Source organism: Melanostigma gelatinosum (assembly GCF_949748355.1).
Source record: "Melanostigma gelatinosum genome assembly, chromosome: 1".
In the NCBI taxonomy this organism is placed as follows: Eukaryota; Metazoa; Chordata; class Actinopteri; order Perciformes; family Zoarcidae; genus Melanostigma; species Melanostigma gelatinosum.
This window is the reverse complement of record NC_136634.1, coordinates 28,110,133-28,126,126: the sequence shown is the minus strand read 5'-3', so window position 1 is coordinate 28,126,126 and position 15,994 is coordinate 28,110,133. Positions and strand designations below refer to the sequence as shown.

General features: G+C 54.1%; 1 protein-coding gene across 1 annotated transcript in view; it reads right to left on the bottom strand.

The window, feature by feature from the left end:
• Positions 1-204: 204 nt before the first annotated feature.
• Positions 205-15,994, bottom strand: part of LOC306776033 (C-Jun-amino-terminal kinase-interacting protein 1-like) — a gene marked incomplete at both ends in the record, with an annotated part of 30,455 nt that continues 14,665 nt past the window's right edge. Inside the window, 4 exons of the mRNA XM_079266621.1 lie at positions 205-277; positions 4,547-4,645; positions 4,757-4,827; positions 5,093-5,203. Coding sequence (XP_079122747.1) covers positions 205-277; positions 4,547-4,645; positions 4,757-4,827; positions 5,093-5,203 — 354 coding nt within the window. The remainder of the gene's footprint in view (positions 278-4,546; positions 4,646-4,756; positions 4,828-5,092; positions 5,204-15,994) is intronic.

The following is a 15,994-nucleotide window of genomic DNA, read 5'->3' as shown; positions in this document are numbered from 1 at the left end:
TTATATAGTTCTGAAAACATTAGTTTGTCCTCATTGGTGCAGAGAAGCAAGCAGCTCCATTCGTTTTTGTATGTTCCTTCAAATTGTTGTATGAAGGAATGCAGTACTCTGACAAAGACATACGAGTGGTCCAGTCTGCTGTGTAAGACCAAGCTTACATGCACATAGTGAGTATTCAATACATGATGTGGATGGGGAGAGGTGTTACTCAATGAAGATGTCTTCAGTGGGACAGGAGTAGCCAACGTTCTCCTTGAAATACTGCTGGAACGCCCTCCTGTGGGACACCAAAGGAGAGAACACAAGGAAAGACAGAAGAGATGAGCACACATCTGTTGTGTTGTATCATCCAACACTCTCTGGGTACAGAGGAAGATAGAACTACTGGCCTGACTGACATTATAGATATCATTATAATGTATAATATCATTATAGATATTGTCAAAAAGAGTTGAGTTCCCAGGATCAGCCTTAAATGAGGAATACATGGTAGGCCTGTAAATTAGGTTAAAGGGACACAAAGCGTAAAATTAAGAGAGAAAAGATGAAATAGAATAATTATTTTAAAGCAAGCATGTATTACATAACAAATGTAAAGTGATTTTAACAAATGTCAACCTGATAATAATAATAATATGTGTATCTGAGAAAGAGTGCAGTTTGTGTGAGTGTTTAAATTCAGGAAGTAAGCAGAGTGAGGGGAATGTGAAATCCTGAAGGGATGTGGAAATATCGGCCGAAGAGAAGAAAAGAAAGAATAAGGAAAAAAAGCATAATAATGAGGAAGGATGAAATCAATGATTATTTTATAAGCAAGCGTGTGCTAAATAAAGCGATTAACAACTGTAACAGATGATAACAACTGTAACCGTGATGATGATAACCAATCTGAGTTAGAAATGAGTGTGTGTGAGAATAGAGGAAGTGAGCTGAGAGCAGGCCTGGATGTGGAAATAACTGCTGCAGAGAGAGAAGGAGAGGAAATCGAATAAGTATTTTAAAAGCAAGCGTGTGCTGAATAAAGCGATTAACAACTGTAACTGATTATAACAATTGTAACTGATTATAACAATTGTAACTGTGATTAAGATAACCAGCCTGAGTTAGAAATGTGGGTGTGTAGAAATGCAGAGACGTTGGGATTGCAAAATCAGGCCTAACGGAAGGCAAGGTGATTTCCACACGTCCACAGGTCAAGCGCACACATATTATGATGAGGAATGGATCAGGTGCCGAGTAAGAAAGGAGGGGGGTCAAGATAACCCAAAGGTGTTATAAAATAAGTGACACACTGACAGACGCGAGGATAACGTCGTAAGAGCCATTCGAGTGCTCCACCTGAGAGGACCCTGGACTTCGCTCTACAGACGCAGCGGTGGACTTCGTCTCTGCTCAAGAATGAAGAAAAGAAAGAAGAAAAGAAGGAAGAACAAAGACGACAGAAGCAAGACCGAAAACCAACCGAGAAGGACGATCCAACCAAAAAGGAAGAATCCAAGTGAGAAGGAAGAATCAATCCAAGTGAGAAGGAAGAATCAATCCAAGTGAGAAGGAAGAATCAATCCAAGTGAGAAGGAAGAAAGATGAGAAAAGAAGAAAGAAGAAAGACGACAGAAGCAAGACCGAAAACCAACCGAGAAGGACAATCCCACTGAGAAGGAAGAATCCAAAGTGAGAAGGACGATCCAATCAAGAATGACAAATCCAAGTGAGAAGGAAGAAAGACGAGAAAAGACGAAAGCAGAAGACGGCCCTTCTATGAGCAGAGATTGAAAGACGAAGAACCACCTATCCTCCCTGCTCAACTTTAACAAGATCAAAGATCGCTGAACAGACGTCGTTTGCCGAGCAGGCAGGAGTGAGGAGGGTCTGGCCAGACCTTCACCCCTGACAACTCCAAAAAATAACTTTTCACCGCACCCAAAGCCAGCTCCAACCTCTAACCATGAGTATAACCAAAGAATTGAAAGTAAGAAATCATGTGTAGTATTATTATTTTATGTGAGCTGAAGCTTTGCCCTTGCTAAATATATTTTGCAATAAATATCTAACCTGCATTTCAAGTAAAATTCTCAATTGCATTAATTTGCTTACGTAGTAAATGTTCCTCATGATAGTAAAAAGTTAAATCTATGTATGTCTAACAACTGAGTTCTGAATGGTTATCCTAATGACCAATCCACTTAGCAAACCCTTACGGCTTTATAAGTAATACAAGCCGTTAAAACCAAACCTGGCAATTTACCAAGAGCACGGATCCAAAAGGGGAAGCTACCATAACTGACGTGACAGGTAGGTGCGCCCGGGGTAGGGTGGACCCTCAGCCGAGTGCGTGGTTACCAGAGGAAGCAGGGGAGACGTCAGGAGTAACGGTAGTAAGCAGAGCCAGGCGAGTTCCTCGAAAAAACACCAGCTTGCCAATCTTTTAATCGAGAGCTGAGTCAATAAGTAGCCACGTATCGGGCCAAGGAAAACCCCCGGATCTAACAATATGATTAGAATGTATAATGTCATTATAGATATGATTGTATCGATAATGAATGTAACTATTTTTGTCATTAAAAGTATTTAGATCCTTCACTTAAAGTTACAACAAGGAACTTTCATTGAGTCACGATTTGGTCGGTCCCTGTGGGAGGAAGTGGTGGTGTTCCCGAGCACCAGATTCCCTTCAGAAAACCTCTTATCTAACTGCAGCAGCCTGCTCGGGCCTGGTTCTCCAGCAGCGTGCTCGGGCCTGGTTCTCCAGCAGCCTGCTCGGGCCTGGTTCTCCAGCAGCCTGCTCGGGCCTGGTTCTCCAGCAGCCTGCTCGGGCCTGGTTCTCCAGCAGCGTGCTCGGGCCTGGTTCTCCAGCAGCCTGCTCGGGCCTGGTTCTCCAGCAGCTGTTGAAGAAAATCAGCATTATAACTGAACTGAACTGGACTTGAACTAAAAACAAGTTACGTAACGTGTTATTGTGAATTCGAAGGAGATATCGCGAAATGGTTCTGTCTCTGTTAGTTATCAGGAAATGCTTCCCTCTGACAGACAAAGTGTGATTAATCTCTCAAAAGGACCAAAACAACCCCTTACATAGAGTTGTTTTCTGCGAGAACGAAATAGAACCCACCCAGATTAGAAGTCCAGATGTGTCCTGTCTGGATTGAACAGACAGGTTTGACTGATGAACCACAGCTGAAAGAAGGCGTGTATTTGGTCTATAAAAGTGTTCCTCGGACAGTTAGATGTGGAATCTGTTTCCATATGCCATGTCGCATGTTCGAATGTGCATTAAACAATTCCCGCTGGATTGCAAACTCCGATTCGTCCTGTCTCCATCCTCATTTACGCTTCAACACAGCGTGCTCGGGCCTGGTTCTCCAGCAGCGTGCTCGGGCCTGGTTCTCCAGCAGCGTGCTCGGGCCTGGTTCTCCAGCAGCGTGCTCGGGCCTGGTTCTCCAGCAGCCTGGTGTCGGACCGTCAGTCAGCCCAGTATCATGGCAGGTGAAATAGTCGCGAACACAGGACTGTCATCTTGGAGTCCGGTGTTCGACGCCGCGTTGTGGAGTTATGGTTGTGGAGTTATGGTTGTGGAGTTATGGTTGTGGAGTTATGGTTGTGGAGTTATGGTTGTGGAGTCATGGTTTTGGTTTTGTTGCCTCAACCTAACCTCTGTTTTTAACGTAATTTTGTTCAGAAAAACAAGTCGTTCCAAAGAGTCTCCAGCAGCGTGGTGGCATTGTTGTTTGCTACCAGTAGGAACCAACTGTTGCATAACCGGTTGTCACAGTTCAGCTCCACCCTCCTCTCCCTCCTCACCCTCCTCATCAGTCCAACTCCCTTCACCTTCAAGCCGCTCTATAGACTCCTGCCTCCCAGACACACATTTGCCAGATTGTTCTTCGGTTTCCGATGCCAGACTCTGCAGCACACTCTCAGGACTGATCTCCTGTTACTGACCCTGCCTGCCCCTGTTCTACCCGCCTTGCCTGACTCCCGGTAAACCCACCAGCCTTCTGATCCTGACCCTGTTTAGAGTCTGCCTGCTGTTTCTGGAAGTTTGTAATAAAAGGCCAAAGATCCCTGGAATCTTGTGTTGCATTTGGGTCCATATACAACCGGTTACACCAGTAAAAAGTTCCTCACAATAACTTTAAGTAAAAGAAGCAAAAGCCCAATGTAACAATATCCCTTTATATACCTGCATTTTACTTTTTAGTAGCAAAGTAGTACTTATTATGCAGAGTTGTACGTTGTTAAACCATTATATTATCTGCTCATTGTTATAATATCTTAATAAGCGAAGTAACTAGTAACTGTTGCTTTTCAATAAATATAACCTAGCGGAGTCAAGTATGATGGAGCCAGTACAACATTTCCCTGTGTAATGAAGTAGAAGTATAAAGTAGCATAAACTAGAGGTACTCAAATGAAGGACCAGTACTTTATGTACCTTTCGGAGTACTTTCCAATGCTGGCCCTGAGCAGATATGTATATCCAACAGTCAAAGTCAGAAACTATGTATCCAACAGGATAAAAGCGAATAGAGTACACAACAGGTCTTACCCTACAGACTCGGCCAGAGGGTGTGATGTTGTCTCTGACATCATCACGTGACAGGCAAAGCGCTGTTGGTCAGGGTGTTTGGTGATGATGCCAAAATACCTGCAGTGGAATGATCAGCATTACTGTTCACAGGTTGACTTCCACATATTTGTTGAGGCAAATCTGCTCATGCAAGTGTAGGAATCGATACGATCGAGTGGTCCGACTCACTTGCTGTGTTTTGGATGACAGCCACAGAATGAGATGTTTTTCAACTGGAAGAAGTGGAAGCACTGGTCCCCCTGAGAGCCGGACACACACACTGAGATGTCAACCTTTCAATGTTTTCAGTTCCAAGCGTTCTATCTGAGATATTTATCCAAATTGTCAGAGTAGAAATCAATATTACCTTTTTTGTAGCAGTTGTAGTTACTGCTGATTGCCACAATAGAGTGCTACAGCTAACTACAGCAAAGTAACTTATTGCCAACATCATAACTACCTGCAGCAGGTGACTGGATATAAAAAGGTATTAAGCTGAAGAAGGTAGGTAGGTAGTGCACGTACCCTGTGTGCAGAGTGACACTGGTCATGGACACTGATCTTCACACCCTTCACACTGACCTCCAGCACACAGGCCGAGGGACGCTGACCTGCTGACCGCCTGTTACACGCCACCTGTAAACACAAATAATCAATCAATCCGTCAATAAAGATACCCGAGGAGCGTTGACTCTCAGCAGCACGGTCTGGTGTATTCTAGATGGATCAGTAGTGTTGGGCCAGTCTTTGGGTCATTATCATGTGACCATGATGTTTGTGTTTGTGGTTGTGGCGGCCGCACTCAAAGGCAGATTGAGATGCTGGCTCATAGGGAGAGATAAGACTGAAATACGCAGGGAGGTCAACATTCTCAGACACTTTCTCCAGAAAGACATTCAAAGGGTTCACAGGAAGCGTCAGAAATATATTTGTGACCTCCGCACAGCTGAACAATCACGGCGTGACTAACCCTGACCCACATAAACTCCCCTGAGCCCACCAGCAGCAGCACTGAGCCCACCAGCAGTACTGAGTCCAGCAGCAATACTGAGTCCAGCACCAGCAGCACTGAGTCCAGCAGCAGTACTGAGTCCAGCACCAGCAGTACTGAGTCCAGCAGCAGTACTGAGTCCAGCAGCAGTACTGAGTCCAGCAGCAGCACTGAGTCCAGCACCAGCAGTACTGAGTCCAGCAGCAATACTGAGTCCAGCACCAGCAGCACTGAGTCCAGCAGCAGTACTGAGTCCAGCACCAGCAGTACTGAGTCCAGCAGCAGTACTGAGTCCAGCAGCAGTACTGAGTCCAGCAGCAGCACTGAGCCCACCAGCAGTACTGAGTCCAGCAGCAATACTGAGTCCAGCACCAGCAGCACTGAGTCCAGCAGCAGTACTGAGTCCAGCACCAGCAGTACTGAGTCCAGCAGCAGCACTGAGTCCAGCAGCAGTACTGAGTCCAGCAGCAGCACTGAGTCCAGCAGCAGCAGCACTGAGTCCAGCAGCAGTACTGAGTCCAGCAGCAGCACTGAGCCCAGCAGCAACACTGAGTCCAGCACCAGCAGCACTGAGCCCACCAGCAGTACTGAGCCCAGCAGCAGCACTGAGTCCAGCAGCAGCACTGAGTCCAGCACCAGCAGTACTGAGTCCAGCAGCAGTACTGAGTCCAGCAGCAGCACTGAGTCCAGCAGCAGCACTGAGTCCAGCATCAGCAGTACTGAGTCCAGCAGCAGCACTGAGTCCAGCAGCAGCACTGAGTCCAGCAGCAGCACTGAGTCCAGCAGCAGTACTGAGTCCAGCAGCAGCACTGAGTCCAGCAGCAGCACTGAGTCCAGCACCAGCAGTACTGAGTCCAGCAGCAGCACTGAGTCCAGCAGCAGCAGTACTGAGTCCAGCAGCAGTACTGAGTCCAGCAGCAGCACTGAGTCCAGCACCAGCAGCACTGAGTCCAGCAGCAGTACTGAGTCCAGCAGCAGCAGTACTGAGTCCAGCAGCAGTACTGAGTCCAGCAGCAGCAGTACTGAGTCCAGCAGCAGTACTGAGTCCAGCAGCAGCAGTACTGAGTCCAGCAGCAGCACTGAGTCCAGCACCAGCAGTACTGAGTCCAGCAGCAGTACTGAGTCCAGCAGCAGTACTGAGTCCAGCACCAGCAGCACTGAGTCCAGCAGCAGCACTGAGTCCAGCAGCAGTACTGAGTCCAGCACCAGCAGCACTGAGTCCAGCAGCAGCACTGAGTCCAGCACCAGCAGCACTGAGTGCAGCAGCAGTACTGAGTCCAGCAGCAGTACTGAGTCCAGCACCAGCAGCACTGAGTCCAGCAGCAGCACTGAGTCCAGCAGCAGTACTGAGTCCAGCAGCACCACTGAGTCCAGCAGCAGCAGCACTGAGCCCAGCAGCAGCACTGAGTCCAGCACCAGCAGCACTGAGTCCAGCAGCAGTACTGAGTCCAGCACCAGCAGTACTGAGTCCAGCAGCAGCACTGAGTCCAGCAGCAGTACTGAGTCCAGCAGCAGCACTGAGTCCAGCAGCAGCAGCACTGAGTCCAGCAGCAGTACTGAGTCCAGCAGCAGCACTGAGCCCAGCTGCAACACTGAGTCCAGCACCAGCAGCACTGAGTCCAGCAGCAGTACTGAGTCCACCAGCAGCACTGAGTCCAGCACCACCAGTACTGAGTCCAGCAGCAGCACTGAGTCCAGCAGCAGTACTGAGTCCAGCAGCAGTACTGAGTCCAGCAGCAGCACTGAGCCCACCAGCAGTACTGAGTCCAGCAGCAATACTGAGTCCAGCACCAGCAGCACTGAGCCCACCAGCAGTACTGAGTCCAGCACCAGCAGCACTGAGCCCACCAGCAGTACTGAGTCCAGCACCAGCAGTACTGAGTCCAGCAGCAGTACTGAGTCCAGCACCAGCAGCACTGAGTCCAGCACCAGCACTGAGTCCAGCACCAGCAGTACTGAGTCCAGCAGCAGCACTGAGTCCAGCAGCAGCACTGAGTCCAGCAGCAGTACTGAGTCCAGCAGCAGCACTGAGTCCAGCACCAGCAGCACTGAGCCCAGCAGCAACACTGAGTCCAGCAGCAACACTGAGTCCAGCACCAGCAGCACTGAGTCCAGCAGCAGTACTGAGTCCAGCAGCAGCACTGAGTCCAGCACCAGCAGCACTGAGTCCAGCACCAGCAGCACTGAGCCCAGCAGCAGCACTGAGTCCAGCACCAGCAGCACTGAGTCCAGCAGCAGCACTGAGTCCAGCAGCAGTACTGAGTCCAGCAGCAGCACTGAGTCCAGCACCAGCAGCACTGAGTCCAGCACCAGCAGCACTGAGCCCAGCAGCAACACTGAGTCCAGCAGCAGCACTGAGTCCAGCACCAGCAGCACTGAGTCCAGCACCACCAGTACTGAGTCCAGCAGCAGCACTGAGTCCAGCAGCAGTACTGAGTCCAGCAGCAGCAGTACTGAGTCCAGCAGCAGTACTGAGTCCAGCAGCAGCACTGAGTCCAGCAGCAGCACTGAGTCCAGCAGCAGTACTGAGTCCAGCACCAGCAGCACTGAGTCCAGCACCAGCAGCACTGAGCCCAGCAGCAGTACTGAGTCCAGCAGCAGCAGTACTGAGTCCAGCAGCAGTACTGAGTCCAGCAGCAGCACTGAGTCCAGCAGCAGCAGTACTGAGTCCAGCAGCAGCACTGAGTCCAGCACCAGCAGTACTGAGTCCAGCAGCAGTACTGAGTCCAGCAGCAGCACTGAGTCCAGCAGCAGCAGTACTGAGTCCAGCAGCAGTACTGAGTCCAGCACCAGCAGTACTGAGTCCAGCAGCAGTACTGAGTCCAGCAGCAGCACTGAGTCCAGCAGCAGTACTGAGTCCAGCAGCAGCACTGAGTCCAGCAGCAGCACTGAGTCCAGCACCAGCAGCACTGAGTCCAGCAGCAGTACTGAGTCCAGCAGCAGCACTGAGTCCAGCAGCAGTACTGAGTCCAGCAGCAGCACTGAGTCCAGCAGCAGCACTGAGTCCAGCACCAGCAGCACTGAGTCCAGCAGCAGCACTGAGTCCAGCAGCAGTACTGAGTCCAGCAGCAGCACTGAGTCCAGCAGCAGCACTGAGTCCAGCACCAGCAGCACTGAGTCCAGCAGCAGTACTGAGTCCAGCAGCAGCACTGAGTCCAGCAGCAGCACTGAGTCCAGCACCAGCAGTACTGAGTCCAGCAGCAGTACTGAGTCCAGCAGCAGCACTGAGTCCAGCAGCAGTACTGAGTCCAGCAGCAGCACTGAGTCCAGCAGCAGCACTGAGTCCAGCACCAGCAGTACTGAGTCCAGCAGCAGTACTGAGTCCAGCAGCAGCACTGAGTCCAGCACCAGCAGCACTGAGTCCAGCAGCAGCACTGAGTCCAGCACCAGCAGTACTGAGTCCAGCAGCAGTACTGAGTCCAGCAGCAGCACTGAGTCCAGCAGCAGTACTGAGTCCAGCAGCAGCACTGAGTCCAGCAGCAGTACTGAGTCCAGCAGCAGCACTGAGTCCAGCAGCAGCACTGAGTCCAGCAGCAGTACTGAGTCCAGCAGCAGCACTGAGTCCAGCAGCAGCACTGAGTCCAGCACCAGCAGTACTGAGTCCAGCAGCAGCACTGAGTCCAGCAGCAGCAGCACTGAGTCCAGCAGCAGCACTGAGTCCAGCACCAGCAGTACTGAGTCCAGCAGCAGCACTGAGTCCAGCAGCAGCAGTACTGAGTCCAGCAGCAGTACTGAGTCCAGCAGCAGCACTGAGTCCAGCACCAGCAGCACTGAGTCCAGCAGCAGTACTGAGTCCAGCAGCAGTACTGAGTCCAGCAGCAGCACTGAGTCCACCAGCAGTACTGAGTCCAGCAGCAGTACTGAGTCCAGCAGCAGCACTGAGTCCAGCAGCAGTACTGAGTCCAGCAGCAGCACTGAGTCCAGCAGCAGCACTGAGTCCAGCACCAGCAGTACTGAGTCCAGCAGCAGCACTGAGTCCAGCAGCAGCAGTACTGAGTCCAGCAGCAGTACTGAGTCCAGCAGCAGCACTGAGTCCAGCACCAGCAGCACTGAGTCCAGCAGCAGTACTGAGTCCAGCAGCAGTACTGAGTCCAGCAGCAGCACTGAGTCCAGCAGCAGTACTGAGTCCAGCAGCAGCACTGAGTCCAGCAGCAGCAGTACTGAGTCCAGCAGCAGTACTGAGTCCAGCAGCAGCACTGAGTCCAGCACCAGCAGCACTGAGTCCAGCAGCAGTACTGAGTCCAGCAGCAGCACTGAGTCCAGCACCAGCAGCACTGAGTCCAGCAGCAGTACTGAGTCCAGCAGCAGCACTGAGTCCAGCACCAGCAGCACTGAGTCCAGCAGCAGCACTGAGTCCAGCAGCAGCACTGAGTCCAGCAGCAGTACTGAGTCCAGCAGCAGCACTGAGTCCAGCAGCAGTACTGAGTCCAGCAGCAGCACTGAGTCCAGCAGCAGCACTGAGTCCAGCAGCAGTACTGAGTCCAGCAGCAGCACTGAGTCCAGCAGCAGCAGCACTGAGTCCAGCAGCAGCACTGAGTCCAGCAGCAGCACTGAGTCCAGCAGCAGTACTGAGACCAGCAGCAGCACTGAGTCCAGCAGCAGCAGCACTGAGTCCAGCAGCAGCACTGAGTCCAGCAGCAGCAGCACTTAGTCCAGCAGCAGTACTGAGTCCAGCAGCAGCACTGAGTCCAGCAGCAGTACTGAGTCCAGCAGCAGCACTGAGTCCAGCAGCAGCACTGAGTCCAGCAGCAGCAGCACTGAGTCCAGCAGCAGCACTGAGTCCAGCAGCAGCAGTACTGAGTCCAGCACCAGCAGTACTGAGTCCAGCAGCAGCACTGAGTCCAGCAGCAGTACTGAGTCCAGCAGCAGCACTGAGTCCAGCAGCAGCAGCACTGAGTCCAGCAGCAGCACTGAGTCCAGCAGCAGTACTGAGTCCAGCAGCAGCACTGAGTCCAGCAGCAGCAGCACTGAGTCCAGCAGCAGCACTAAGTCCAGCAGCAGCACTGAGTCCAGCAGCAGTACTGAGTCCAGCAGCAGCACTGAGTCCAGCAGCAGCAGCACTGAGTCCAGCAGCAGCACTGAGTCCAGCAGCAGTACTGAGTCCAGCAGCAGCACTGAGTCCAGCAGCAGCAGCACTGAGTCCAGCAGCAGCACTGAGTCCAGCAGCAGCACTGAGTCCAGCAGCAGTACTGAGTCCAGCAGCAGCACTGAGTCCAGCAGCAGCAGCACTGAGTCCAGCAGCAGCACTGAGTCCAGCAGCAGTACTGAGTCCAGCAGCAGTACTGAGTCCAGCAGCAGCACTGAGTCCAGCAGCAGTACTGAGTCAAGCACCAGCAGCACTGAGCCCAGCAGCAACACTGAGTCCAGCACCAGCAGCACTGAGTCCAGCAGCAGTACTGAGTCCAGCAGCAGCACTGAGTCCAGCACCAGCAGCACTGAGTCCAGCACCAGCAGCACTGAGCCCAGCAGCAGCACTGAGTCCAGCACCAGCAGCACTGAGTCCAGCAGCAGCACTGAGTCCAGCAGCAGTACTGAGTCCAGCAGCAGCACTGAGTCCAGCACCAGCAGCACTGAGCCCAGCAGCAACACTGAGTCCAGCACCAGCAGCACTGAGTCCAGCACCAGCAGCACTGAGTCCAGCACCACCAGTACTGAGTCCAGCAGCAGCACTGAGTCCAGCAGCAGTACTGAGTCCAGCACCAGCAGTACTGAGTCCAGCAGCAGTACTGAGTCCAGCAGCAGCACTGAGTCCAGCAGCAGCAGTACTGAGTCCAGCAGCAGCACTGAGTCCAGCAGCAGCACTGAGACCAGCAGCAGCACTGAGTCCAGCAGCAGCAGTACTGAGTCCAGCAGCAGCACTGAGTCCAGCAGCAGTACTGAGTCCAGCAGCAGCACTGAGTCCAGCAGCAGCACTGAGTCCAGCACCAGCAGCACTGAGACCAGCAGCAGCACTGAGTCCAGCAGCAGCACTGAGTCCAGCACCAGCAGCACTGAGTCCAGCACCAGCAGCACTGAGCCCAGCAGCAGTACTGAGTCCAGCAGCAGCACTGAGTCCAGCACCAGCAGCACTGAGCCCAGCAGCAGTACTGAGTCCAGCAGCAGCACTGAGTCCAGCACCAGCAGCACTGAGTCCAGCACCACCAGTACTGAGTCCAGCAGCAGCACTGAGTCCAGCAGCAGTACTGAGTCCAGCAGCAGCACTGAGTCCAGCACCACCAGTACTGAGTCCAGCAGCAGCACTGAGCCCAGCAGCAGTACTGAGTCCAGCAGCAGCACTGAGTCCAGCACCAGCAGCACTGAGTCCAGCACCACCAGTACTGAGTCCAGCAGCAGTACTGAGTCCAGCAGCAGCACTGAGTCCAGCACCAGCAGCACTGAGTCCAGCAGCAGTACTGAGTCCAGCAGCAGCACTGAGTCCAGCAGCAGCACTGAGTCCAGCAGCAGCAGCACTGAGTCCAGCAGCAGCACTGAGTCCAGCAGCAGCAGTACTGAGTCCAGCAGCAGCACTGAGTCCAGCAGCAGTACTGAGTCCAGCAGCAGCACTGAGTCCAGCAGCAGCAGCACTGAGTCCAGCAGCAGCACTGAGTCCAGCAGCAGTACTGAGTCCAGCAGCAGCACTGAGTCCAGCAGCAGCAGCACTGAGTCCAGCAGCAGCACTGAGTCCAGCAGCAGCACTGAGTCCAGCAGCAGTACTGAGTCCAGCAGCAGCACTGAGTCCAGCAGCAGCAGCACTGAGTCCAGCAGCAGTACTGAGTCCAGCAGCAGTACTGAGTCCAGCAGCAGCACTGAGTCCAGCAGCAGTACTGAGTCAAGCACCAGCAGCACTGAGCCCAGCAGCAACACTGAGTCCAGCACCAGCAGCACTGAGCCCAGCAGCAGCACTGAGTCCAGCACCAGCAGCACTGAGTCCAGCAGCAGCACTGAGTCCAGCAGCAGTACTGAGTCCAGCAGCAGCACTGAGTCCAGCACCAGCAGCACTGAGCCCAGCAGCAACACTGAGTCCAGCACCAGCAGCACTGAGTCCAGCACCAGCAGCACTGAGCACAGCACCAGTACTGAGTCCAGCAGCAGCAGCACTGAGTCCAGCAGCAGCACTGAGTCCAGCAGCAGCACTGAGTCCAGCAGCAGCACTGAGTCCAGCAGCAGCAGCACTGAGTCCAGCAGCAGCACTGAGTCCAGCAGCAGTACTGAGTCCAGCAGCAGTACTGAGTCCAGCAGCAGCACTGAGTCCAGCAGCAGTACTGAGTCAAGCACCAGCAGCACTGAGTCCAGCAGCAGCACTGAGTCCAGCAGCAGCACTGAGTCCAGCAGCAGCAGCACTGAGTCCAGCAGCAGCACTGAGCCCAGCAGCAACACTGAGTCCAGCAGCAGCAGCACTGAGTCCAGCAGCAGCACTGAGTCCAGCAGCAGTACTGAGTCAAGCACCAGCAGTACTGAGTCCAGCAGCAGCACTGAGTCCAGCAGCAGCACTGAGCCCAGCAGCAACACTGAGTCCAGCAGCAGCAGCACTGAGTCCAGCAGCAGCACTGAGTCCAGCAGCAGTACTGAGTCAAGCACCAGCAGCACTGAGTCCAGCAGCAGCACTGAGTCCAGCAGCAGCACTGAGTCCAGCAGCAGCAGCACTGAGTCCAGCAGCAGCACTGAGTCCAGCAGCAGCACTGAGTCCAGCAGCAGCAGCACTGAGTCCAGCAGCAGCACTGAGTCCAGCAGCAGTACTGAGTCAAGCACCAGCAGTACTGAGTCCAGCAGCAGCACTGAGTCCAGCAGCAGCACTGAGTCCAGCAGCAGCAGCACTGAGTCCAGCAGCAGCACTGAGCCCAGCAGCAACACTGAGTCCAGCACCAGCAGCACTGAGTCCAGCAGCAGTACTGAGTCCAGCAGCAGCACTGAGTCCAGCACCAGCAGCACTGAGTTCAGCACCAGCAGCACTGAGCCCAGCAGCAGCACTGAGTCCAGCACCAGCAGCACTGAGTCCAGCAGCAGCACTGAGTCCAGCAGCAGTACTGAGTCCAGCAGCAGCACTGAGTCCAGCACCAGCAGCACTGAGCCCAGCAGCAACACTGAGTCCAGCACCAGCAGCACTGAGTCCAGCACCAGCAGCACTGAGTCCAGCACCAGCAGCACTGAGCCCAGCACCAGTACTGAGTCCAGCAGCAGCACTGAGTCCAGCACCAGCAGCACTGAGTCCAGCACCACCAGTACTGAGTCCAGCAGCAGCACTGAGTCCAGCAGCAGTACTGAGTCCAGCACCAGCAGTACTGAGTCCAGCAGCAGTACTGAGTCCAGCAGCAGCACTGAGTCCAGCAGCAGCAGTACTGAGTCCAGCAGCAGCACTGAGTCCAGCAGCAGCACTGAGACCAGCAGCAGCACTGAGTCCAGCAGCAGCAGTACTGAGTCCAGCAGCAGCACTGAGTCCAGCAGCAGTACTGAGTCCAGCAGCAGCACTGAGTCCAGCAGCAGCACTGAGTCCAGCACCAGCAGCACTGAGACCAGCAGCAGCACTGAGTCCAGCAGCAGCACTGAGTCCAGCACCAGCAGCACTGAGTCCAGCACCAGCAGCACTGAGCCCAGCAGCAGTACTGAGTCCAGCAGCAGCACTGAGTCCAGCACCAGCAGCACTGAGCCCAGCAGCAGTACTGAGTCCAGCAGCAGCACTGAGTCCAGCACCAGCAGCACTGAGTCCAGCACCACCAGTACTGAGTCCAGCAGCAGCACTGAGCCCAGCAGCAGTACTGAGTCCAGCAGCAGCACTGAGTCCAGCACCAGCAGCACTGAGTCCAGCACCACCAGTACTGAGTCCAGCAGCAGTACTGAGTCCAGCAGCAGCACTGAGTCCAGCACCAGCAGTACTGAGTCCAGCAGCAGTACTGAGTCCAGCAGCAGCACTGAGTCCAGCAGCAGCACTGAGTCCAGCAGCAGCAGCACTGAGTCCAGCAGCAGCACTGAGTCCAGCAGCAGTACTGAGTCCAGCAGCAGCACTGAGTCCAGCAGCAGCAGCACTGAGTCCAGCAGCAGCACTGAGTCCAGCAGCAGTACTGAGTCCAGCAGCAGTACTGAGTCCAGCAGCAGCACTGAGTCCAGCAGCAGTACTGAGTCCAGCAGCAGCACTGAGTCCAGCAGCAGCAGCACTGAGTCCAGCAGCAGCACTGAGTCCAGCAGCAGTACTGAGTCCAGCAGCAGTACTGAGTCCAGCAGCAGCACTGAGTCCAGCAGCAGTACTGAGTCAAGCACCAGCAGCACTGAGCCCAGCAGCAACACTGAGTCCAGCACCAGCAGCACTGAGTCCAGCAGCAGTACTGAGTCCAGCAGCAGCACTGAGTCCAGCACCAGCAGCACTGAGTCCAGCACCAGCAGCACTGAGCCCAGCAGCAGCACTGAGTCCAGCACCAGCAGCACTGAGTCCAGCAGCAGCACTGAGTCCAGCAGCAGTACTGAGTCCAGCAGCAGCACTGAGTCCAGCACCAGCAGCACTGAGCCCAGCAGCAACACTGAGTCCAGCACCAGCAGCACTGAGTCCAGCACCAGCAGCACTGAGTCCAGCACCACCAGTACTGAGTCCAGCAGCAGCACTGAGTCCAGCAGCAGTACTGAGTCCAGCACCAGCAGTACTGAGTCCAGCAGCAGTACTGAGTCCAGCAGCAGCACTGAGTCCAGCAGCAGCAGTACTGAGTCCAGCAGCAGCACTGAGTCCAGCAGCAGCACTGAGACCAGCAGCAGCACTGAGTCCAGCAGCAGCAGTACTGAGTCCAGCAGCAGCACTGAGTCCAGCAGCAGTACTGAGTCCAGCAGCAGCACTGAGTCCAGCACCAGCAGCACTGAGACCAGCAGCAGCACTGAGTCCAGCAGCAGCACTGAGTCCAGCACCAGCAGCACTGAGTCCAGCACCAGCAGCACTGAGCCCAGCAGCAGTACTGAGTCCAGCAGCAGCACTGAGTCCAGCACCAGCAGCACTGAGCCCAGCAGCAGTACTGAGTCCAGCAGCAGCACTGAGTCCAGCACCAGCAGCACTGAGTCCAGCACCACCAGTACTGAGTCCAGCAGCAGCACTGAGTCCAGCAGCAGTACTGAGTCCAGCAGCAGCACTGAGTCCAGCACCACCAGTACTGAGTCCAGCAGCAGCACTGAGCCCAGCAGCAGTACTGAGTCCAGCAGCAGCACTGAGTCCAGCACCAGCAGCACTGAGTCCAGCACCACCAGTACTGAGTCCAGCAGCAGTACTGAGTCCAGCAGCAGCACTGAGTCCAGCACCAGCAGCACTGAGTCCAGCAGCAGTACTGAGTCCAGCAGCAGCACTGAGTCCAGCAGCAGCACTGAGTCCAGCAGCAGCAGCACTGAGTCCAGCAGCAGCACTGAGTCCAGCAGCAGCAGTACTGAGTCCAGCAGCAGCACTGAGTCCAGCAGCAGTACTGAGTCCAGCAGCAGCACTGAGTCCAGCA